The sequence below is a fragment of the Paralichthys olivaceus genome, chromosome 17, assembly GCF_024713975.1.
Source record: "Paralichthys olivaceus isolate ysfri-2021 chromosome 17, ASM2471397v2, whole genome shotgun sequence".
Taxonomy (NCBI): domain Eukaryota; kingdom Metazoa; phylum Chordata; class Actinopteri; order Pleuronectiformes; family Paralichthyidae; genus Paralichthys; species Paralichthys olivaceus.
Window position 1 is genome coordinate 7,147,777 of NC_091109.1, and position 24,711 is coordinate 7,172,487.

At 42.2% G+C, this 24,711-nt stretch overlaps 2 protein-coding genes across 14 annotated transcripts in view; both read right to left on the bottom strand.

Annotated features, from left to right (window-relative positions):
* Positions 1-731: 731 nt before the first annotated feature.
* On the bottom strand, positions 732-15,333 carry tnfrsf11a (tumor necrosis factor receptor superfamily, member 11a, NFKB activator). The gene is made up of 10 exons (XM_020087259.2): positions 14,950-15,333; positions 10,299-10,377; positions 9,837-9,962; positions 8,805-8,951; positions 8,623-8,713; positions 8,092-8,168; positions 7,833-7,940; positions 7,356-7,405; positions 6,192-7,116; positions 732-2,736 (listed from the first exon to the last, which is right to left on the bottom strand). Exons 1-10 carry the CDS (start codon positions 15,022-15,024, stop codon positions 2,453-2,455), a joined length of 1,962 nt encoding a protein of 653 aa, XP_019942818.2. The 5' UTR covers positions 15,025-15,333; the 3' UTR covers positions 732-2,452.
* Positions 15,334-19,905: 4,572 nt separating this feature from the next.
* relch (RAB11 binding and LisH domain, coiled-coil and HEAT repeat containing) overlaps positions 19,906-24,711 on the bottom strand; it is a 30,463-nt gene continuing 25,657 nt past the window's right edge. For all 13 annotated transcript variants that reach the window (XR_011238895.1, XR_011238894.1, XM_020087787.2 and 10 more), the window contains 3 exons: positions 23,149-23,237; positions 22,580-22,650; positions 19,906-21,256 (listed from right to left, as the gene is read on the bottom strand). Coding sequence is in view for 11 of the 13 variants with exons in the window: in XM_020087787.2 (XP_019943346.2) it covers positions 21,136-21,256; positions 22,580-22,650; positions 23,149-23,237 (281 nt within the window). In the remaining 2 variants the exon portion in view is untranslated. The remainder of the gene's footprint in view (positions 21,257-22,579; positions 22,651-23,148; positions 23,238-24,711) is intronic.

Genomic DNA, 24,711 nt, shown 5'->3' on the forward strand with positions numbered 1-24,711 from the left:
GCCAGTTCTCACATAAACCATGTGAAAGCCAGTCATAACTTCCTGTTTCTCACAAACAACCATAAAATAAGCTGAGACAAGACGCACACACATACACACGCACACACACACACATATATATAAAATTACTCCTGTCGACCCAAACCAGGTCTAAATGTGCTGCCAGCTCCTCTCATGTGGTCTCTTTGTGACGCTAGTTGGTCTGACAGCGAGATTAGTTTCCCCTCACAGCTGCTCGCCATCGCCAGGCCTGATGAAAGGCCGGCCCCCCCTTGTCAACACAGGGACAAAGACAAAGAGGCCTCGCCACATGTGTAATTAGCATCGCTTGGCAAAAAGATTATAGATCATCCCGAGGAGATAAACGACTCTCGCGGTTTGATTTTGCCAAAGCCAGAATTGGAGAAAACTTGACAAGATTTATTTTAGTTCATGCAACTTTGTGCTCTCTCACTCTCACTCTCACCCTCTCATTTCTGCAGGATACTACTCAACAACAATTCTTATTATGATTCTTATTATTCATGCTATCATTAATTACTTCATTACATCTATAAATATCATTATCATTATTTTCATTTTAACCAGCAGTCAGACAAAACTTAAAAGTGATGGTTACACAACTGTTCCGATAAACGACTCTCATTGTGTGATTTTGCCGAAGCCAGAATTGGAGAAAAGTTGACAAGAGAGAAACCACGGGGTCAGGATGGCAGCCATCCCGGAAAGGATTAGATGCAAAACATATTTTTATTTAAATCAAAATATTCTTTCAGTCATTCATTGCAATATATTTGATTGATATGTACATAATTATTGAGGCTGCAGACATGTGATGAGCTCGTAATGGAACCTTTTAGGGATGTGTGTTTTACCAGCTGTTCATGGTTCACACATCCGCACCACAAATCGAATGAGAGGAAGCACAGAGGATAATTCTTATTTCACACATGCATCCTGCTTTTTTTCTCTTTGGAAATATTTAAACATTGATCACATATGAATCTGAAATATTACATAAACATTCTGCTCTGAAAAAAATCATCTGAAAGAAAATATTACAAACAGGTTTTTCTTCATTAAGGCTTGCACACAATGAAATAGAACAAACTAGTAATAAAATAGCTTATCAAATGCATAGCATTTTTTATTTGACATAAACTGCACCTGTGGTGCAATAAGGAGAGAATTAAAAAAAAGTCAAAGATAAACAAGCATCGTACCAAAACTGGATGTGTCTCTTTTCTGTAAAATAGCTCTCGTTAAACTCTGCAAACTGCAACATTGACTCTACTCTCTTAATGTAGTCCTTAGATTCAAAATTATCTTCCTTTAAAATATTTATTTTCACGGCAGTCTTTTATTTCCACATGGTGGATATTTTGTTGTGCAACTGCTAAAATTACCCAAAGATTAAATTTAAACTGGTTAAAAACTCTGCAGGCTTTAACCTTCACTGTTGAAAGGTGGGAAATGGGAAATGCAGTAACTACTTTCTATCTAGACATGGCTACAATTTCCATACAACCATAAAAGCACAACATTGTTCCAATCTGAACTCTAGTTCCACATCCAATTCCCAACAAAATTCCCCATCAATGTCTGGAATGAAGGGAGTTTCCATGTGAAGGAGCCTGAAGCTTTCCACTGGAAATCAAAAAAAGGCATTTATGAGGAGAAGGGCCCGAGGCAACGTTCAGTGACTAATGTCTGAGAAGAGACAAGTTATTGTTTGATTACGTTCCAAAAAATAACATGGGCATAACTTTCACATTTCAAAAAGTTGCCTCATCACTCAGTTGATTGGTCGGATTCATTGTAGTTGAAAGTCTTCCTGGTTATGAGAAGCTGCTATGTGACAACCATACACTGTATATGAAGATGGACGACATGACAAAATGTCTCAATTACCACCTAGTGGCTGGCAGCAGTATAGGTCACAAACCCAACCTTCTCCATGTTAGTAGAGGGGACATGGCCCAGAAAAAAAGTCAAATTAAACAACAAATACGTTTTTCTCCAAGATGGTTTCTGTCAGTGAAGGTTGTTCTCATCACGCTGATGTTTGTTCAAACCTTTTTCTGGTGAGTTCGTTTTTAATTATTTAATGTTACAAAAACCCATAGGAAACGTCATGATTGACAGCTCAGACTGACTCCGGTCAACTGCGTATATTGGTGATACCACAATAACGCGGCTCCATCACCTGGTTGCTACGCCGCACACTCTTGTTCCAAATGCACAAGATGGCAGTGTTCGTATCCGGGATGTTTTTGCTTGATTTCTGGATACTGTAAAGAAGTGGAGACACGTCATCCATCTTTATTTACATTCTAGGACAGTTTTTTGTAATTTCATTAAGCTAAGATATAAGGGGACATAACCAACAAGAATGATCAGAGGTCTATCTGCTAGTTATTGAGATGATGGACTGGACAGACACAGCTGCAGTTCACTTCCCCGGCGGCCGCTCTGCCATCACTTCCTGCACTGGCAGCGTCTCGTCTTGCACCGTGACGCGAGACAAGCATTCCCCTCTTGACCTCGGGCCGCGTTGGAAAAACGGAGCCGTCTCACTGGCCTCTTCCTGGACGGGGCTTCCGAAGGCATCGTCCAGCCCCGCTCCGTCGCTGCCGACTGACGTCTGGCTGACGTAGACGACGATGACGTCGCCACTAAAGTTCATCACCTGACCGCTGGAGATGAAGGTGGTGTTGTTGTTCCCCGACACTTGACCTGAACATGTAAAATGTGGAGGGGGAGAAAAAGAAGAGAGAGTGAGAAGTCTGGTACCAGAAAAACGATCAAAGAGTGCGAAATAGACAACTTAGTAATCAGAGATAATATTTTCCTCGTACAAATTTTCTTTTTTTTGCAATGATTGAGTGATGCCAATACTTCTGGCTTCAAATGGGTGTCTGACCTCAACAATCCCCAACTTCTCTATTCTGGTATAGAAAACAACAAGTACAGAGACAGCTTATGGAAAAATGTGCATAAATATATATATATATGGTATTGTTGTGTAAGACGCCGCTGTCAAAATCCCCTCCTACACACAGGAAGACTGAGCTTCTCCTATGCATGACATACGTATGTGGGGCAGGACTAAATCCTGGCTAACCTCGGATGACAAATGGTCAGTGGGCGTGATGACCACGCATGACGACCACAGAGAGGCCGCAGCTCCACAGATTGCCATATCACATCCTTTTCTGCCATTTTTGTGTCAGAGTGTCCAGAACGTTTTTAGCGTGAGAAACTCAAGGGCTCTCAAAACAAGTCCATTGGGTTTACGGTTTTACAGACATGGCTGAATACGTTTTTACAAAAGTGCTGCTCAAATCTTTCTAACCTTTACAGCATCCAATACCGTGTTTCTGCAACTGTCTCAAAATCATTTGCACTAACTCCGAGTACTGTTCACACGTGAATTTGAGCCAATCAGATGAATTATATCTATTTTGCTTTGCAAGCCACCGCTCGACACATTAAGCCTCTGGTTCCTATTTTATCCAGCCGCCAGTCTGACTTCCCAGCCGACCAAACAAGCCGACCCTCCGTGACTCACAGCTCATGTTTCATTTATTCACACATACAGCATGCACACACACACACACACACACAAACACACACACAAGTAATGAGTAAATCCAAGCAAACAGACTCTAGCAAACATTTTTACATTTACACAGAGGGAAAAGCACACACGCACAGAAACACACAAATACACAAACAATCTCACAGTAAATCTGAGCAAGGCAAACACTTACACACAGAGAGAGAAAAGCACACACAGCGCACACACAGCGCACACACAGCGCACACACACACACACACAGTTGCACAGACAGACAAACACACAATCAGACACACTCCCGGAGAGTGTGTCTCTGTGCTCCCCCATCTGAGAGCCCTTTTCCCGGAATACCAGTCTGAGAGGTCCAGCTACAAACTATGACATTTCACCACAACTTTGAAAACAAAGCTCTGTGGAATCTGCTTGGCTTCTTCTGTTTATCCTCTCTTAATACCAAGCTGAGTTTTCTTCTTTTTTTTTTTGTTGGATGCCCAACAATTCTAGCAATACAACTCAGACGGGGGGTCAATTTGAACTCTAGTAGAACCCCTCGCCTGTTTAATCTGCGGGAGAACCACACTTATACACAGTTTTCCCTCAATGTTCTTGCTTACTTTACCTGGTGAGCTGCCAGTTTGAATCTGGGTCATTAGCTCTGCTGAGGAGCCCTTGAACAAAGGATATTAAGATATATAAGTTGAAAGCAGCTCTGGTGGAGCCTCTGAGTGGCTGATAGATAAGGTTTACGTTGTATAATAGACAGCTTCTATGTGTGAGACTTGAGTGAAACCTCAGACCCTCACTTCACCTTGAAATAGCATGAGCGGGAAGTCTTTTAATCAGCTGCCATTACTGCATGATGGGAAACGGAGTTCAAACGTGTCATTTGTAGGTTGAAAATAGTCTTCACAAGTTTCTCTGTGAGAGAGTGTGTGTTGTGTGTATGTGTGTTTCTGTTGGGTGGGCAGGGTTGTAAAAGTATTACTCGAGCTGCTCGCATCTTGCTTCAATTAAAGCTGTGGTCACTTTTGCGCAACCCCATGGAACTCTGGGTAAACAGGAGCTTTGTCGATGGCACAGTTCATGCTGATGCACACCGATGCTCGCTAACACACACTTTACACTGTACGTTGGAGTGTGGTTCTGGAGATTTGCTGGCTCACCAAACAAACACACACACACACGTCTATTCCTGCTTCCTGTGTGGTCTCCTGAAATTTAGGGTTCAACTCTCAATACTGGCTTCAATCAAGCATATTGCTTAAAAAAACACACACACACACACACACACACACACACACACACACAGACACACACACACACACACACACACACAGACACACTTCTTATTCTCCTGCTGAAACCAATCCTCTGTTATAATCTGTATTGAGCATGTTCACCTAATGATACCCCAGTTTGAGCTAACCACTGTCTCGATCAGACTGTTCTGATAATGCTGCTTTTATAAGTAACCATAACCACCCAGTGGCCAAGGCACGAATACACAAAAATGTTTCCCGGAGATTTTTTTTTTTTGCTTTGGCAGCGTGCGTGTGTGTGTGTGTGTGTGTGTGTGTGTGTGTGTGTGTGTGTGTGGAGCCCTTTGAAAGAACAATACAGAGTTCAAGTGTGTAACAGTAAAACTTTCCATTAAAACCAACACAAATTTCATTGTGTTATTCTTGGTGGCTGGTCCCACCTACTTTGTGGAGAGGGAATGCTGTTATGCAGTGTATCAAATCATGTATGGGTTCGACCCTGTGGCAGCACAGTGGTGACTGCCTCCACAAACACGAAGCTAGAAAATCCAGCTCTCACAGTCCTCGAAATGAGCCATTGTCCCCACAGCACACAACCACCGAGCATTCAGATGATTTCAAGAGGCTACAGCATTTTATAATAAAATATATTACAGATATTATAACATTTATGGGAATACATGTGTATATGTATGTATGTATGTATGTATATATGAAAAAAATACATAAATGGATACATGTATGAATGTGAACCTATTTCAGAATCAGAATATGGTTTTATTGCCAAGCAGGTTTACATATACAAGGAATTTGCTTTGGTGTATTAGTGCAAGCATAAATATAGAAAAATATGTATATACTTTCATTAATGCAGATTTTGATGTAGTAATGGACTTACTCAGAGAAGTTTATTAAGTCAAAATTGTGAGACACTAAGGTAAAAGCACAACTTAAATTTTTTTAGAGCAAATTCAAATACAATAAAAAAGTATTATCTTATGATTTTTTAATTTACACTCATGATTTTTGGACTTTCTTGAATGTTTTATAATGATTTAGTATAAATATTTAGTTTTTTGTCTAATACTAATTTTCTATACATTGTTTTTGTCATAGTATTAAATGCAGCTCAAGGTTCTTTCCACCAAAAACATATTAAGACAGAACACAATAAAACAATAAAACATTTCTAATAAGCAAAATGTTAGGAAGACAATTAAAGAAGAGACACGGTCAAATTAATTAAAAGCAAGATCATAAAATAATTTTTAAGATCTTAATATTCATTTTGATATTTATTTTGTTCGGCCAGTTTAAAGTTTAAATTCTTGACGTTTTAAATCTTCACCCACCTGAGGTAAGCGTTGGTTCCGACAGCTGACTGTGGAGGCTCTCAGGTGAGCACTGCAGTTCTGAGTCCCCACACGAAAGCTTGTTTCCACTGTTATCCTCCCAGGAAAGACCCTGGCCTTGCTCCGGGCCAGAGGCCTCGGGGGGTTTGTCCAGGTACAGATCTCTAACAGACGAGGACGTCATCAGGGGACTGACTGAGGTCATCGCAGAGGTTGTGCTATTCTCTGCTGAGGTGGTGTCTGTGCTAGCCAGTCTGTATAACTCCTCCTGTTTCAGCGGTGACCTGTCGGTCACTTTAGGTTTGAACTCAGACGACACCAGAGCCTTGGACAGGGGCAGGCAGAGTTCAGGACGTGGGCTGGATGGAGGGACAACAGAGGTGGTGTGGAGGAGTGGAGGAGAAAGAGAAACGAGAGAGGCAGCACCTGTTTCACTCTTGCACAAAACCATCTTTTCTTGATTACCGTCGGACCTAACGCTCTCACTCCTCTCTTCTTTCCCACTCTCGTCTCCATCCTTCTCTCCATCCAGCCCTCCACACGAGCAGGTTCCTGGAGTCCCGGGGCAGACGGCCTGGCTGCAGTCCTCGTTCTCCCCGACTTCCAGTGGCTCGCGAACGGGGATGACACACACGCAGGAACCCACCAAGAGAGGGGACACGCTGGTGACCTCCTCCTCTTCTGACACCTCCTCCGGCTCTCCAGACCCTTCGCTCTGATCCTCCGTCACCGTCTTCCTGTTGGGCACTACGTTCTCTGTCATTTCCTCCGTAAAGGGCAGCGAGACCTTGACATCAGGAACATAGGTGGGGAATGTGCAGGGGGGCTCGTCTGTTGGGTGGTGTGGTGCTTCGCAGTTGAGTTTGGTGACCTCACACGGAGTGCACTTGGGACCCCCACTGTGGTAAAGAGGGGCCAATGTATCCTAAAACAAAGAAACAATGAGAGAAGCAGTGAGAATATCGAAGAAGCGTTATTTTCAGTGTGCATTGTAAGAAATATGATTTCCCAAAATTTATTCACACAACTTAACACTTGTATCTGTCCCTCAATGAGCCATAAAATCAAGTATTTCAAAAACCATGTAACATGTACATGCACCTACTTGTAATGCAGTTGATTTCTGTGTATTTTCAATGTTTTTCAACTGTAATCTCACTTTACCTGCTGTATCCTGGTCCCCTTAAGATTCTGAACACAGGATCGCAGATTTACTGGACAAAGAAACAACACATTCTACGTTAAAACAGAAAGGATGAATCATAACACATTTTCAGCCAGGAAACCCTGAAAATTGGCTCCGGACATTTTCCAGAGTTTGTCTTTCTAATATGTCTCTCGTGTGTTGTAAACGTCATCAACACACCCACTCGCTCTAAAAGTTTCTAAAAACGTCTGCAGCAACTGACTCAGACATTTGCGTTCTCCCTTAGAGCCCCCACGGAAAATGTCTGGAGTTCAGTGCATGTCTGAAAGCAGCTTTATAAATTTCTGGTGAAGCTTTAGCAAAGAGGTTGTTGAACATCAGCAAATACATTTATCTGAAATAAATATATGCTTTAAATGAATCTTTACTATGTCTTCAGTCATCATCTATCTAATTGAGAACAGGACAGAGTTGAATTCAGGGCTGTAACTTACCAGAGAGTAACTTCAGTTTGTCTTTGTAGCAGAAAAGCAGCAGGATGAGGAGACACAGAACAGTGATGACTGACAGAACTGAAACTATGACCCAGGAGGGCGCCGCACCTGCAAGAAAGACAAGTTCACCGATCACGTTAAAGTTAAAAAAACAAACCGTGAATCAGACATGAGGTTTCAGTCACTTATTTTCTCCTGAGTAGATGTTAAACATGCACTGAATGGTATTTGTATTTGAGGTCCATTGAACATGTCTTACCAGACACAGGTAGTCCACACACTGCATCGGCCTGAGCGCTGCCTGGATGTGTCTCAGTCCTGCCCTCGGCCTTACAACTGAAAGAGAGGATGAAAAAACAAACAAACAATGAAGAGGAAAATCCACGCGTGAACATAGGTTATTTTATTTAAGGTTGTTTGTATTTGTTTTTGGGAAAAAACTCTTAAGGACCTTTTCAGAACTCCCACACCTCACTGGGACCAAATCCTGGTCCTAATGAGGCAGAACTGAATTTCTGAGCTCTTGGTTAAAGTTAGGGATAAGATGTGAATTGTGGTTAAGTTAAGTTTCGGGTTAACCATGAATTGGTCATGGTTAAAGTTGGGGATATAAGTTTGGTTAGGCTGAACATAATGAATGGAAGTCAATGCAAAGTCCTAATTAGGATAGCTTTGCAAACTTATATGTTTCTCTCCTCTTAATGTGTGTGTGTTTAAGCATACCAGAGCCTGATTGCTTGCATTTACTGCAATAGTGTGTTTATATGTGAGTGCAAGCGTCCACACTTACTTAGTCCATTGTTTGCATTGTTCTCCATTGTTGTCAGCAGAGAAGAAGCCTTTCATACATGCAACACAGACCTTCCTTCCGTTCGTAGAGTCTGAAAGGAGCAGCACATATCTTATTAGTGTATCATGTGTCTGGTTCATGATCCCTCTGTAAATGTTGGATTTGATTTTGGTGACTCTCACCGGGATCCACCTCGAGTCCATATCCGGCACTGCAGGTGGGAATCCTCTCACAGAACTCACAGTTGATGGGGTAGCACTGGAGGTGGGGGAGGCAGCGACACGGCTCCTCTGCCACAGGGTTCTCAGGCCTCGCCATGAAACCCTTAACTGCAAGAGGGAGTCAAAGAAGTGGGGGGGGGGGTTATGCAAAGTTAGGTCCAAATCTTTGAAAGGGACAATGTGTGTCTCATCCAAAAACTCCACTCCTCATTCACTGCATCCATGTCACTGCTTGTGTCAAGTTTGGGACGGCTACAGAGGATGAGTGTAATAATTCTGATAATGGTGCAACTGATGCAATTCAATTTTCACATTTAAAAAAATGTTTCTGTTTTATACTATGAGATCAACACAATTTTATACCGGTTTATTTTTTGTGATGGTCGCAAAAAAATTTTGAATACAAAAAGACAAGTCCCAATAATGTCCCAATAAATGGGCAAACCTATAATCCTACATTTAGTTTCAAGTATATAAGTAATAGTTTCTGGTTTGTAAAACTGAATACCTTTACATTCCAGGTTGTTGGGTTTGTGGTTCTCCAGTGTATGGAAATGGTTGTTTGACAAATTTAAGAAGCAACAATCAAACACGTTATTATTAAAGGTTCAGTGTGTGAGATTTCGATGAAAGGGATCTATTGGCAGAAATAGTGATGTTTTCACTAGTGTGTTTCATCTAAATTGTACAAATTTGTTTTCTTTACCCTAGAATGGGCCCTTTATATTTAAATACTTTATATTTACATCAGGAGCCAGTCCTCTCTACGGAGGCCACCATGTTTTTTACAGTAGCCCAGACTGGACAAACTAAACATTTTGAGTTTTTAGGACAACTGAAGGCTACCACAGTTTCTCATTCATTTTTGGAAGGGGAGGGTGAGGTGAAGGGTATTCAGCTGCAACATGCAACCTCACCACTAGGTGTCACTAAATTCTACACACTGAACCTTTAAGGCAGGATTTCGTCCTTATTCAAGATGTTGGTACTGACTCTGGTCACAGAACTTCTGCTGGAGACAGCGGTCCTCTTCGGTCCAGCCGGGTTGGTATTCACCGCGATTGCACTTAATACATTTAGTCGGTTGAGAGTCAGTGCAGGCAGTGAGCACACGGAAGCCTGGTGGGGACAAAAATAGAGACACAGAGTCAGAGGAGGAAAATTAAATGGATGAATTTAACAACAAGGACATAATGAAAGTGACCAGTACAAACTAAATGAAAAAAAGGAAAAGTAAATTGATCAAATTAGAGGCTTTTTCCTTCTCTCTGTGTGTGTGTGTGTGTGTGTGTGTGTGTGTGTGTGTGTGTGTGTGTGTGCATAAGTCTTTGTATCATGTGAGGACATTTTTAACCAGACATCTAAACTTCAGATGGCTGTTAGATGTTCAGGTGAGAATTAGGTGTTTAGATTAGGATTATGTATGTGTATGTGTATGTGTGTATGTGTGTTTACCTGGTCCACACTTTTCACAGCATCTGTTGCCTTTTACGTAATGAGACTCATCACAAGGGGGAGTTTTGGAGACCACATCCTAAGAAAAACAAAAAAACGTGTTATTTTGTGTAAATTTAGCTTTTTATATAACGACCATGTGTACTGATTCTAAATGTATTTGAAGAAAAGATTCCCACATTTATTCATGCTTCGCTTGATAAAAACATCAGTTTTCTGTCAGTGCTTGACAAACATCCCCTGATGTATGCCACGCTTCAGAGGCAACCTTCCTCTGTCTCTTCTCCATCTTTCAAATCCACATTTGAGACAGCGGTGAGTAATGAGAGGAAGAGGATGGTTGTTTTCCAGGACATACCCAAGAATTCTTTCCGCCACCCCAGAAGCACCTGACCACAACGGCACACAGCCTCCAAACCGGCAAACCAAACCCCCTACAGTACCCAATTACACATGGAGAGACCAACTGGAATTAACGCAATCAACTCCAACTGTCTCTAAATTAGAACACACCGGACTCCATTACATTGTCCATTACATCCATTAAAGGCTGTAAATAAAAGCTGGCAGCTGCGACACTTAAATGAAGAGTTTATTCCCAAAAGATCATTATCCTGTTTTCACTTATAATAATGCTATAAATAACTGTATAACGTTTCCTGCTGTGATTCAACAGTGTAATCTGTAGTTTAGCATGAGGCACCAGAGAGGGAAACATCTGGGAACTCTAGTAAAAAAGGCCACAAAGGTAAGCCAAGGCTGACACACACACACACACACACAAACACACACACACACACTTACAGTGCACACACACACCCTGCAGCCACTCTCACCACACTGCTGAATTAGAGAATCTGGCTGTTATGACAGAAACGATGCCAAAGCCACAGTGTCTATATAAAATGTAGAAAAACACAACCTATAGACCAGACTCTGTCCTCAGACTTTACTCTTTGTATTTTTCACATTCAGCACATCTCAATGTTTGTCTTTCCCATGAAATTACATGCTGTTTCAGTCTAACAGTAGTTTGTACAGTTAAAGAAATGTTGGTGCTGCAGGACCATTCAGATGAAACAATTTGAAATGGTCCCCGACTCCAGCTTTTCTCTCCAGAAGCTTCATAAAGACACAAATTATTGACTGTATATAAAGAAAGATGATGTAACTGCACCCAAAAAGTGAAGCCAAGGCATCTAGATTGCCACCTGGTGGCTGACAGCAGTATAGGTCATATGTCCCGCCTCCTCCATATTAGTAGATGGGATTGTTATTTGATGCTATAAAGAGTGATACCTCATGATTGACAGCTGAGACTAACTCACGATTGGTCGAAAGCATGTATCATAAAAACAACATTAATATCCGGCAATTTAATTCGCTTTGGAAATCATATGCATGCATTACTATGCACCGGTAAAAATGATTTGGTAAGGAGAATTAAAATGATAACTTTCCTTTTGTTGAAATGTTCAGGTTCCTTTGGTTGAAACAGATTTTAACAAGGAATCAAATCTTAAAATAAAATGAAAGTTTGAGGATAACATCAGTTTAAATAAAAATACTGATATTGAGTGTCATCCTCCCCTCGTCTCCTTCTTTCGTTCTCACACCTCCACAGTAAATTCTGTTTAGTCTCAATGTCTGTCTTGCCCGGCCTCGGGCAAAAGCAGCGCAACGTGAACACTGGCAAGCGTTTAATTACCTCCACTCGGTCGCTCGCACATCAGCCAGTCTTTGTTTCAGAATCTCAGCAGAGGAATAATGACGCACAGCGCTCGGACCACAGCACTAACGAGGACCATGTGCTGCAGCAAACAGAAGTGACAGAGGAGGAGGACGGTTTCCATGACAATGTTTATCTTGATGGATGGATGGATAGAGAGATAGAGAGACAGACGGATGGACATACAGATAGAGAGAGAGACAGACAGGTAGATAGAGATACAGACAGACAGACAGATAGCAATAAGGCCAAAAGAATTCTGGGAAGCATGTTTTTGCGACGGCCACATCTAAACATTGGCTCTCGGTTATGTGAGGCCCTTATGTTTTGACAAACTAAATATACAGTAAATGTCACAGGAAAAGAGCTGATCCACCCTATATGATTATAGGTTATCATACCGGTAAAGATAGAACATGCAACCTCAACGCTTACTTTTATTGTAATATATGAATGTATGTGTCCAACAGATTGAGGGGGGGGGGGGGGGTACCAGTGTGCCAGCCTTTTCTTTACTTATCTTTCATAAATCCTTCAGCGTGTGAGAGATCAGGAGTGTGACACACAACACATTCCTCTTAGCCGTAAGAGTAGGGAAGGATTTGCATAACGGCCACGGCAGCCGCTGGCAACGGGCCTAAAGAAGCAGAGTGTGACTTTCAGGCCTCTCTGTGTTTTAGTGCTCCGTGATAAGGTTGCTGTAAAAAAATGTGTGTTGCACAACACCTGAATGTTTGTATTGTGTCTACACCTGTAGTTCATTCTTTAAAACGGCCATAAAAACTAAGCCCTTTGAAGTTCCACCTGCACAAATTATGACTTTTACTAGTTTTGAAAGTCTCATACTCGGTAATAAATACTTTCCATTCTTGAAAACCATATGTGGCACCAGAGGAGCTTGATGCATTTATACTAATGATAATAATACAGTGTTAACATTTGTTTGCCACTTTGTATCGTCTCTTTAGAATAAACTGGCAATGTTTCAATGGTTATCAATTGTATATGAGAGAGTAACGTCAATTATTGTCATCTGATGCACAGGCACAAACTTATTTGCTGGGGCTTTAAAATAAAAAGAACAAGCTTGAAGACGAGCGGGATGATTCATAACCACCATGGGTCATGAGCGAAAGTTAAAGAAACTCATCTGAAGACTGTAATTAGAAGAACTACTGCAAAAAAAAGAGCTGGAAACACATCTCTGGGCAAGTTTAATCTGCACTAATTGTTTAAAGGAACTTGACAGAGATTAATCCGGGTGTGCTGGAGACACACTGAAGACCAATATAATCCCTCCTCCCTCCACACAAAGCTCTGTTGTTATTACAAGGCTTCATATTTTATCAGTCAGTTGAATGTCTGTTGTCTGAACAGTTGAATCAAGTTTGGATCTGTAGGCCTGAAGCAATGTGGTCTTATTGCTTAAGCCACGACAGACATAGCAGCGATTTCTGAATAGATGGATGGACAGACGGAGAAAAAAAAAAGCACATGGAGAAAATGCCAAAGTTTTTAGTTGAATATCAAATCAAGGAACAGCGGGCAAGAGTCAGAGAGAGACTCTTGATGGGTGGATGACAGAAAGGTGGACAAACAGACGAATGCAGAGACGTGGACGCCTGGGGAAACAGACTATTAAATAAAGTACACAACTACTGACTTTTTAAGCTCCAAACATCTTGAACTAATCCTGTGTTGCTCAATCACACAGACAGTTTGAAATGAATTTGAACCAGGCTCTGGACGAAGTGGTTGAAAACTAAGAAGTGAAGGGGGATTTCATTGGAGGATACAGTGAGTCAGTGATGGCAAGACCACGGTGAGAACAAACCACAAGCCAATGGTTTGCAGTGTCACCTTAAAATGTAGGATTGATTTTCTTGCTTCCTCTGTGCACACTGACTCATTTTTCCATGCATCAAATCTGCATTTGCTCACTCTGTTTGCTTCTATACTTGAAAAAGTAAAAACTGTGACTTCTTGCTTCCGTGCCATCACCTCTCTGGATCCCAGGTCCTCCACTCCTCATATCTCTTGCAACACATTTTAGTAAAGTAGAAGTTGAGAAAAAAAGAAGAGAGAGCATCTGTTCCAGTCAATGTTGTATTGCTGCTGGTTTACGGTAACGCACACACATAAACAGTCTGTGATGGATGACTGGTGCCCAGCAGTCCCACCGCCCCAACCACATCTTATAAACTGCTCCACCTGGATGGAGTTAGAGCCGATGGACTACACAACAACATGGGCAACATGTCATTGGCCATTCACTCTTTTTTCTCGCCACTAAAATCAAACTGTGGCCTTGGATCATGCTGTAAGAGACATTACGCATTGTTGTTATTTCAATGGTTTGGTTTGTATCCATGCCATTGGAGTATGGCACCATCACCATCCTACCTATATGTTGTGCGTAACTGCCACAATCTTCCAGTGCTAATCTGAAGGGAATACAACCAGTGGCAACTTTTCTGGACCCGTGCAGACCCTTCACTGATGGCTGGGTCCTGATGCGCCATTTGCGCCGGTCCCCCTCCGGACCCGACCGGGAGAGAATGTTTGGCGGAGGGAGAAGAACATCCTGTTGCCAGCGGCGTTTTTGCGGTCAGACCGAGCATGCAGGGGGAGGTGGACTCGACCCAAACACAACTGTTTCCAGTCAAAATTCAACCATCATCTCTTCCCCTCAATCTGTGCAAAAACATCTCAGGTGTTGGCACTGTTACACTTTTCCATCTACTCCATCGTGATTCTCGCTTTTTTGGGGCATAGCCATTCATGTATAAACGTTTGACAGCCCCCGAGATATATATAGGAGACAAAACATCCATCCAATGTTTTATATTTATAAATACATTCCCTACTGTTGATAGCATGGACATTAAACCCCCCCCTTCACTCACAGACGTGTGTTTTTACCTGCGCGTAAAAGGCGATGAGCGCACACGTTATCCAGCCCCGGAATATCCAACTCGTAGAAAAGTGCAGCCTCATATCTGCTGGATGATGAAGACTCCTTCCTTCTCTGACAAACTTTCCTTTCTCAGCCAAGACGACGATCTCTCAAGACCGAGATCAGATTCTTCTCTTCAGGATCAACACGGTAAATCACTTCTTCTTGCGTGCATAAATGTGGCGGATCCTCCGCAGCGTCTCATGGGGCATTCTTGCGCCTTCATTCCCGGTCAGGCTGCAGTTACAGTTCCCCTCCTCTCCTCTCCTCTCGTCTCATCTTCCTTCTGCTTTCACCCACGCGTTGTGGAGCAGTGGATGCATGCAACAGCTTGTAAGAGCTGCGTGAGTGACCGAGGCAGGGAGGGAGCTCCTCCCACCACTTTGCCACATGTAAAGAGAGTCTCTCCCCCCCCCCAACTTCTTTCGATCTGTGCACTGATCTCTCTTTCTGAATTAATGAATGAGTGTGTGTATGTGGCAGTTAGTGTATGAGTGTTCTTGTGACATGAACCTTCACACACTGGAAATACAACTGTACAGCATCTCTGCAGAAACAGCCTGCAGAATTTATTTTGGAAGTGTTCCTAAAGTGACACTTTTGGTCTAAAAATGGTGTCATGACCTCACGAGAGATGAACTCAGATATGACCAAACGCACACGAGGGGCAAAGAATGTGGTGACTATGAAAAAGATTTCACTTCCTGCTGAGCCATTCATCCTGGAAGCCAGTAGGCTGCTCTCCGTTCTAGAGCGTGAGACCTGGAACTGTTATGATCATTTCTTCAGTTCGACAAATGTCTTTCATTTAGCAGAATAGTGACTGCAGCTGTGCTGGTGTTGGGAAAACAGAGATACAGAGAAAGAGAGGAAAACTGTATTTCCCTCTGAGCATTGCGTTGCAGATCAGCCTAACTTGGCAAGCCATGGAGGGCGGGTTCCACAGAGTGGAGAACATGTTCTCCTCAAGGTGACAGTTATGCAAATACTAATATGCAGGTCGGCCGTGAATGCATAAAACAGGAGGCTGGTCGGCACGAGAGAAAACAGCTGAAAAAAAAGGGCCAAAAAAGTGAAGCAATCTTTTTTTGGTCTTGCAAACAAGATAGATTAATTCATGTTGGACACCATCTGCTCAAATAAATGTTCAAATCATTGGTAATTTGTTGATGTGTTGTTACATGCAACAACTTCTGTCCGTCCTGGGCGGGGGATCCCTCACTTGTGACTCTTCTGAATGTTTTCCCTTCCCAGGATTGAGGACAGAGGATGTCTCAACTTGTACAGTTTGTGAGGCATGAGGTAAACTGTGATTTGTGAATATGAGATGCTTTTCTTCAATTAAATTGGACAACACACATATTGTTTGTTAACGTGCAACATTACAGTTGCTGTTTCTAAATTAGTTATACTGGAAATTTTGTCAGAGAAACAATTAGAGCACAGTTTTTCTGTAATTACTACACTCAGAGAAGCGCACAGCTCCCCTGAGGCCCAACTGTCCCCTTAAATTCAAACAAACTGCCCCAGATTACACACACATTATTCAAACAAGTCCGGGATCCTCTGCCCGATCCGCATCCACACCAAAAGTTTATGGGTTCTTCCTTCGGTCACTTTCCTCCTTTCCAAAAGATTTAACAGGAAATCTGTTGAGTAGTATTTGTGTGATCCTGCTAACAAACCACCCACCCACCCATCAACCAAACAAAAACAGAACCTCCTCTGCAGGGATACAAAATGGGCACTGGCTCAATAATAATGAATGACTTAGAAAGCAGCTGATTGTGTCACAATCAACACAACAGGCAGAGGTGGACGTGCAAAGGAATCTTCCCCTCAAGCAGAGAAAGTGAAGGAATAATGAAGGTTTTGAGCTCAGTCACTGAAGGTAATGGGCTCTGTCCTCCCTCTCCCCTCATTTTCTACTTCCTTTCTCCAAACATGCTGAGAGAAGCTGTTCTGTGGCGGGGGCCTCTGCAGCTTGCACAGTAGCAATTAAGAGCCAGATGTGACTGTTTTAGCAAGAAGAAACCTCTGCTGGACTCTGAACGCAGCCCAAGCATTCACACTGAGGTCATTCACTAACAACTAAATTAAACCAGCAAGCAGAGAGAAGTCCCTGCGCTTCAAACACTGAAGTCAAGATGCAGCTTTTTTTTGATGTATGAAGACGTAGATCCGCTGCAGGAAAGATGCCACGCTGGTTTACAAGCACAGGACGTGAAGCTCTGCAAGCATGCGGCTTGTGTTGCTTCGCATCACTATCCAACAAGGCGAAGTTCAAGAAGTGGGCCTGTTCCTGACAGCTCAAATACACAAAAATGCACACACACTTAGACTCAAGCACGCCATAAGCCGCGGAATGGTTCGTATTAATGTAACACACTCATTACTTGTTCCACAGAAGAAAGCAGCCGCAGCCTGTTTTGGTACAAAGATTTTGGAGGAAGCTTCAAGGGTTAGGCGAGGTCTCCGCAGAACACAGTGAAAAGTACACGGGGCAGAAAAACACGCTCACATCCACAGAGAGCTGGAGAGGAATAATAACATTAAAGCCTGGCCACCGTGTTCCGGTGGTTTTAAGACTGGGTCTGCATTGCTTCTGCTTGCTTTGGAAACAGATGTGATTTGTGAGTCACCCAAGCCACCGACGTGAGTAAGAGCTGCCGGCTGATGTCGTTTCCACGCACCAACAAAATGCCAGGAGAGTTTTTATGAACACACATGCACATAAACTGGTGCTGGTTCACATGCAGGTGCACACAGCTGCGTTACCCCGCACATCCAATGCTGAAAAACCAAACAAGGATCTTGGCAATAAGACAGGAGCGCAGCAACATGCTCGGCAAAGTGGGCCCTGAGCTTAACATCTGACCTGAGTGATCCGATCACAAGTGTCCAGCAGGAAGTAAAGGTCTGAACACACGCAAAGGCATCCTGAATACACCCTGAGATCCTATCTGCCCACATTCAGAGATGTTTTTATACGTTGATATGTTTACACTGACCAACACATAATGATAGATACTTTTGTGAAATTGTTAAAAGCTTTCTTCACAGCACAGGAGCACTCTGCACATTCTTCCTTCAGCCCCTCTTGACTCCTCTCTCACACTCCTCGCTTGCGCCGATGCAGAAACACAAACATTGTTATCAGACACATCCGTAAACTCAGACTTAGTTGAAACAACATTTGGTCTGCGCCATCACAAATAACGCACGTGTTTATTTATATTTAGAGCAGGAAGCGAGATCAGACCACAATTGGTCACAGGAGACAAGTTCAGAATGGATTTAATACCGGGTGTGAACGCGGCCTAAATGAGTGCGTCTGAGATGAGGGTTGCACTCAAGTGGCTTATTACAGCACCCTTTGTTCCTCAAAATTACATTTTCAAAAAGTTTGTCGTGAAATTAATTCTCATGGCGTTAAAATGGCCGAAATATACCTCTTCAACTTCCTTCCTCATTTCGTGACTTTGAACTATGAATATCCTGATGTAGCCTCGTCCCTGCTCCCTGTCTCTCCACCCTCACAGCGCCACCTGCAGTTGAGGAGCTTTCTCCGACTACTGACCCCACCCACAAGTTGACAGGATTGGTTATTTATATATCACGCTAATGCAAAGTGAAAATCGCAAGTCAAAGTTCACCGAAGTTGCCTCACCACAAGAAAGCAAATGTTTTGTTCGCTTGCAGAGTGGGATTGAACAGGAAGCAACGTTTCGGGGGTGTTAGGTCCCACCTAGGTCCGATTTGCCTGGGGCCACTAAACTCCCTTGAAACGCTCCTGCTTGAAGGAGGTTATTTTGACACACAAAGAGCTGCACTATTTACTCTGAATGCAAATTACACATATCTGAGATCTACGGCTGCATACGCATATCTTCAGACAAAGACTAACGAGCAAACACAAACACACATACACATACGTGTCACAGCTTCGAGCTCCACCCCTGATGTGTATCAATTATTTATCCACCTGGTGACTTATCAGTGATGATGGTTGATTATTAGCCTTAATATGCAAATTCGGTTCTTTACCAGTAGGCGTTAGCTATAAGTCATGTTGAACCATAAAATGAGCGCCGCAGGTCTGCCCAACCCATTTCTGTTTTCTGCACAATTCATTGTACATAACAACAGATCCGACAGGACTGTGCAAAATCTTATATTGACAGATTACAAACACACATTGTGAAACTTCTGTGTTTTAAGTTTTTACCCCTGCTTTGTTTGTTTGTAACAAGTTAACACAAAAACATCACGGATCATCACAATGTGCAAAGGACCCATAAAGATTCCATCAAACTGTGGTGTGGATCATAACAAAGGGGCAGAACCAGGAATATTTTCAATCACTTTTTGATTTCTCAGAATATTTCCTGCATCTTAATGGGGAAAAGTCTGACATGTTTCAGGGACTGATATTTATGAGTGTGTGTAAAATGGTGTAGAACTAGTGAATGTAAATGTGGTTTCATAAGGAAGCTGTTGGACCTTGCACAAAGCCCCTGAGGTCTCCTCGAGAACAGGTGCACACTTCTGTTACTACAATCAATTGTCCTCTTTTACAGATTCAGGCCAAAGTTAACCACATTTACCAAGTCATAACCCTTCTAAAGGACAGATAGCAGCGATTGAGACATAGTGTAATCTTGACGGCAGATTGTGCTTTTCTTTCTGTACTCATTTGGGCTAAGTTGTTGGGAATGTCCCATGAGATGGACTTTGGTTTGTTGTACTAAGCAGTAACAATAGACTGCATCAAAGGGTCGGACGAAAGCGGCGGGAGCGAGAGTTTGTCTGTGACATCGCTTTGTTTTACTGCCTCCAACACCTGTCGGAACTTTGAGCCAGAACTCAGAAGACGCTTAACGTGCAGACGCTCAATGAAGCTCCCAGTGTTTACATTTAAGTACAACTCATCGCCATCTTTTATTACACCATGACACCAATTTCAAATATACATAAAGAGTACCGTCCTCTCCGGGTCAGTTTATGATACAGTTATTTACCGTTTCTCAGAGCATATCCAAAAAAAGAACAACGGAAAAAAAAATATGAAAGAACAAAAATACAAAAAGGTAGAATTACCAGAGAGAGACCGCAACACAGAGACGCGATGCTACAGACAGCGAGGATAATTATGATCAGTGTTCTCTTTAACTTCACAATGCCAAAACAGATAAACAAAAAAAGTCCATTGACAGTAGTGATATTGTTCATCATGTATCAGCTTCTGAATTAAAACAAATATATATGTATATATATATATGTATATTTATATAATAAAGAACAAAACTGAAGTGCAAATTTCTTTGGAAGTTGGAATAAAGTTTTTTTTCTCCATTAATTAAGACATAAATAAGTTATAAAATAGAAGCTATCAAAACAAACAAAAAAAAAACAGACAGACTTTGAAGAAATGAAGGCAAGACTTTTTTTATAGCTTCAAGTAGGCTTTACTTCTGAGCAGTACAGAAACGCTGTACGAGGCATTCTTAGCAGACCGAGAGCCATTTTGTGGTTCAATCCTTCAGTGTAATTTTCCTTCATGAATGCAAGTTAATGCGACTGTCGAACATTTTCCTCTGGGATGGCATTTTGCAAAGTCTAAAGAAATCTAGCAGGCCTTGCTGTCGTGTTTTCCCAAAGAGTCGAGGGAAACAAGAAGCGGTGGAGTGAACGTGAAATTTGATTTGGTGATACTTTCACATCCAAGAAATAAGTCCCTTGTTTTCATTTTGGGTGAAACATCGAAATCAGTTCCTTACCCTCTCTCATCTCTTTTTTCTGAAATGTCAATGTCGAACAACACTGATTGGAAAAACCACATTTCTAGTCTGTGACAATGCCTCCGTCGGGATTGGGAATTAAGGATAGAATAAATGAGCAGAGGGAGAAACTTCAGCCTTTCACTGCAAAAAAAATAAATTCTGCTGTTAACCTTTACATAGCGGGTTCTGCTACCGCACCGCCGATTTTAAAACAACACACCTTAGTTTCTCCAAACTGAATAAATAAACTCGATCTTGGAGCTCTGTAAGTTGAACCAGCGCTTCGTCTGGTAAAATGAAATGCTCCCGAAGACAGCAGGGGGTTGGTCGGATACAGAAAGTGTAGTGGTCGTTCAGTCCGCTTTAGGATCACTTCTTTCTCTGGAAGACGTTTGCCAGCATGGCGCCAGAAGTGGTGAGCTGACCCATCTTGCTGAGGAACTTGGTCTTGGCGTCCTCACCCACCAAACTGGAGGCGATGGACATGGAACTATTGGGGAAAAAAACGAAAAAGGTTGAACTGGCCATAATGAAGGAGCAAGATTTCTCTCGTTTTCTTTATCATTATGGACTGAAAGACAAACAGAATGAAAACAGTACAGGAAAAACAAGACCCACTATCTGCTCACAAGCTTCAATAATCCTTTACTCCCTTAGAGGGGAAAGGCTGTTTGCCAATTCAGCCCCTCTTAACTTTTACAGTCTAACGGCTATGCAAGTTCCTCTTTTCAATGAGCTGGGAGCAGTTACAGCGTTCTGCCGAGCTGCCGCGTTGCTCTACAGGAGGACAAACATCACTTCTTAAAACCAACACTGACTTTAAGCCAACGAATCCAGAAGGAAATGAGTGGTGGATATTATTACACGGCTATTAGATAAACCCAAGTATGAGAAAACAACTCAGTTACCAAAATGCGTCAATTCTTCTGGCATAAAGGCCTGTGTTTTTGGTTGTGTTAAAATGTATGTAGGAATTAAATATACCTTTATGAAGACGTGCAAAAACTCAAAATAAATTGTTTACCGCAGTATTGTAGCTTAAATGTCAGAACTTAGAGATTCATCAGTACAAATATAAGTGATTATACAAGTACATGTAAATTTACTCAGTCACTGTACCTAAGTAAAGTACAGATGCATGTAAAAAGTTGATTTATTTTTTACTCAAGTCGAAAGGTTAATGTGGTACATTTACTTGAGTACATTTTTTATCTATTTATTTGTACTTGAAAATATGAAAACCTACATCCTTCAAACTTTAAAAGTTACATCCTGAGACGATATAAAAGTCCCAGTTATCATTTATAGTAGGAAATCAAAGAAAGGCTCAAAATCAAAGAGCAAAAAAAAAATCTGTTAGCCTTTGGGAGAACACGCCCAAAACTGAGCTTATGTGCATACACACATGCAGAGTGCAAACACTTCTGACATCCACATACACACGCTTCTCCTTTTAATGAACACATGTTAACAAGATGGGAGAAGTATTTTTTTTTTTTTTTTTGAAACGACACCCACAGTATTATGGCTGCTGTCCCAGCTCTTTTAGCTCCACCAAAACAACTCCTCTCATTTTTTCTGTGAAGATACCCACATAATGAGTGCGGTTCCAACACTCTCATGTGCTCTGCTCTCCCCCTGGGGAACAGACCCACAAAACCGGCCCAGTTCCAATACTGTTGTAGTGATCCCCTCTCTTCACTTCCTCCTCCGAACATTCTTCTTAACCACCACTTAAAAGCATCGCTCGTTACTCTCACACATTAAAAAAAACCAAGGGATTGTATGAGTGGGACTGTTTATTCGTTCTCACCCCTGTGCGTCCGCCATTCCTCTGTTTTCCACCTTGATTTCACATTCTTTCACCATAGAGCTCAAAATCACCTGTGGAGGATACAACAGAGACGATTGCTGTTTTTACAAAAAGGTGTTTGGCATAGACACTCGGAGATTTCCCAAAAGACAAGGCCATCTACACAGCAACATGTTTTTAACTACTGGAGTTGTGATGACAAAAAAAGATCTATGTTTTCCTGCATCACAGTTGGAAAATGAATTTCAATCCTTGTTTTAGTATCTAGTACGTCAACGTTACAGACAAAGAGGAAAACAGTCAGCTGACTGTTAGTCACCAAAATGCTCACATGAATAGGCTCTTGTGATAATCTGAGCCATAAATACATATGGAGGAGGGGGGTGTGTGTATGAGTGTGTCTGAGAAAAAGGTCTGACTGCCTGTGAGATCTCCTGGAAGTCAGAGAGACAGTCAGGAGGTTTAGTACTCAGACGGGATGCAGTATTTGTGCGTGCACGTGTGCAATTTACGAGTTAGGGTTAATGTGATGTATGTGAGAGAACATGCATGTCTCCATGTCTCCTGACCTCGTGCTCAGGAGAGAGTTGCTCCATGTCGGCGCGGAGACACCGGAGGCCAGGCAGGAAGTGGTTGATCATGACGTCCTCGGAAATGACTGCACAGGGAGTTAAGGAGAGGGAACTATTGACTTTTATGAGGCCAGTAGATCCAAAGCACCTTGCAGGACCACAAACAGGTGTAACTTCTCATTATCCCGGCTGCCAGGCTGGTTCCGGAACAAGCAAAGTATGGTTGCTCATTTTCAATTTTAAGAAAAATGGAGAAAAAAAACTATATTTTATCTGAACAAAGCTGATGGATTTATTTTTATTTAAAACATTTTCTCAAAGCACCCCTCTTTGTAAACTGTTCTAACCCTGTTATGTATAACTTCCAGAGTAAAAAGCTTTATCTATCCAAACCATTCTCTCTAAGATCTCTGCCATCTTGCCCATTTGAAGTCTGTGCAGTAGTGATTGGGGGATGGAGCTGCAGCACAGAGGTCCCACTGATACACATTCTCAACCGTGAGTCAGCCCCAGCTGTCAATCATGATGTTTCACCCTGTTTTCATAGCATCAAATAACTAATCGAAACCAAACTTTGTGAAAAATTAACACTTGAACAAACATTAGTGTGATAAGAAATTCCTAAAATTCCTAAAATGACAGACACCATCTATTGAGAAAAATTTGACTTGTATTTTGACCTTTTAGTTTGGTTCATGTCCCATCCACAAACATGGAAGAGGCTGGTGTTATGACCAATACAGCAGTCAGCCACCAGATGGAGTTTTAAAGTCTTCGGGGAGCAATCAGGTCTTTATACACAGTCTATGGTGCACACATATAAACTACAGTTTGAGGCTAAGCAGTAACAGTTTGACCGTAATTAAAAGAAAATCTGTCAGAGGATAATTATAATACTTTCCTTTGACTGTGCACATTTTCTTAAGGTGACAAACTTAAATTTCCGGCACAATTCTGTTTTGTCTTTGTTGCTACAGCATGTGCTCTGCAACCTGTCACAGCCAATTGGGCTATAAGGGACACAGAGTGAACAAATCTGTATTTTTAGAGATGGGAATGTACAATTTCAGAGCTTGTCTCACTGATTACAAGAACAAGATGTGCAGTGGGAGGTGAAACCTTCTGAGGTTGTAGGGCTATACCTCCTGGACACTGCCGCACTGTGAAATAACAGCCTGACAAAGATCCACAGGAATGAACCCTAGACCAGCTGTCTTCTGTGTGTGCGTTGGAAGTGGGTGTGGTGGGGTTGACAGAGGAGAGAGGGAAAAAGTGTGAGAAAAGAGAAATAGTAGGAGCAGGAGGAATCAGAGAAACACAGCAGAGAAGGATGGCAGAGCCAGAGCAGAGGGAGTGTAGATGTGAGACTGATCCTGGGAACCGTTACTAAGGCCTGAAGTTGATGTTCAATCCTTCCCTCCTCTCACACTCGTTTCCCTGCTCTCATCCTTTCCTCTGCTAAAGCAACCCTATAATTACCTCTAGCCTCCAAATGGAGGGAGCTTATTTTCCCCTTTCTCCTGCTGCCAAATGACTGTCGAACTCTGCCAACACACACAC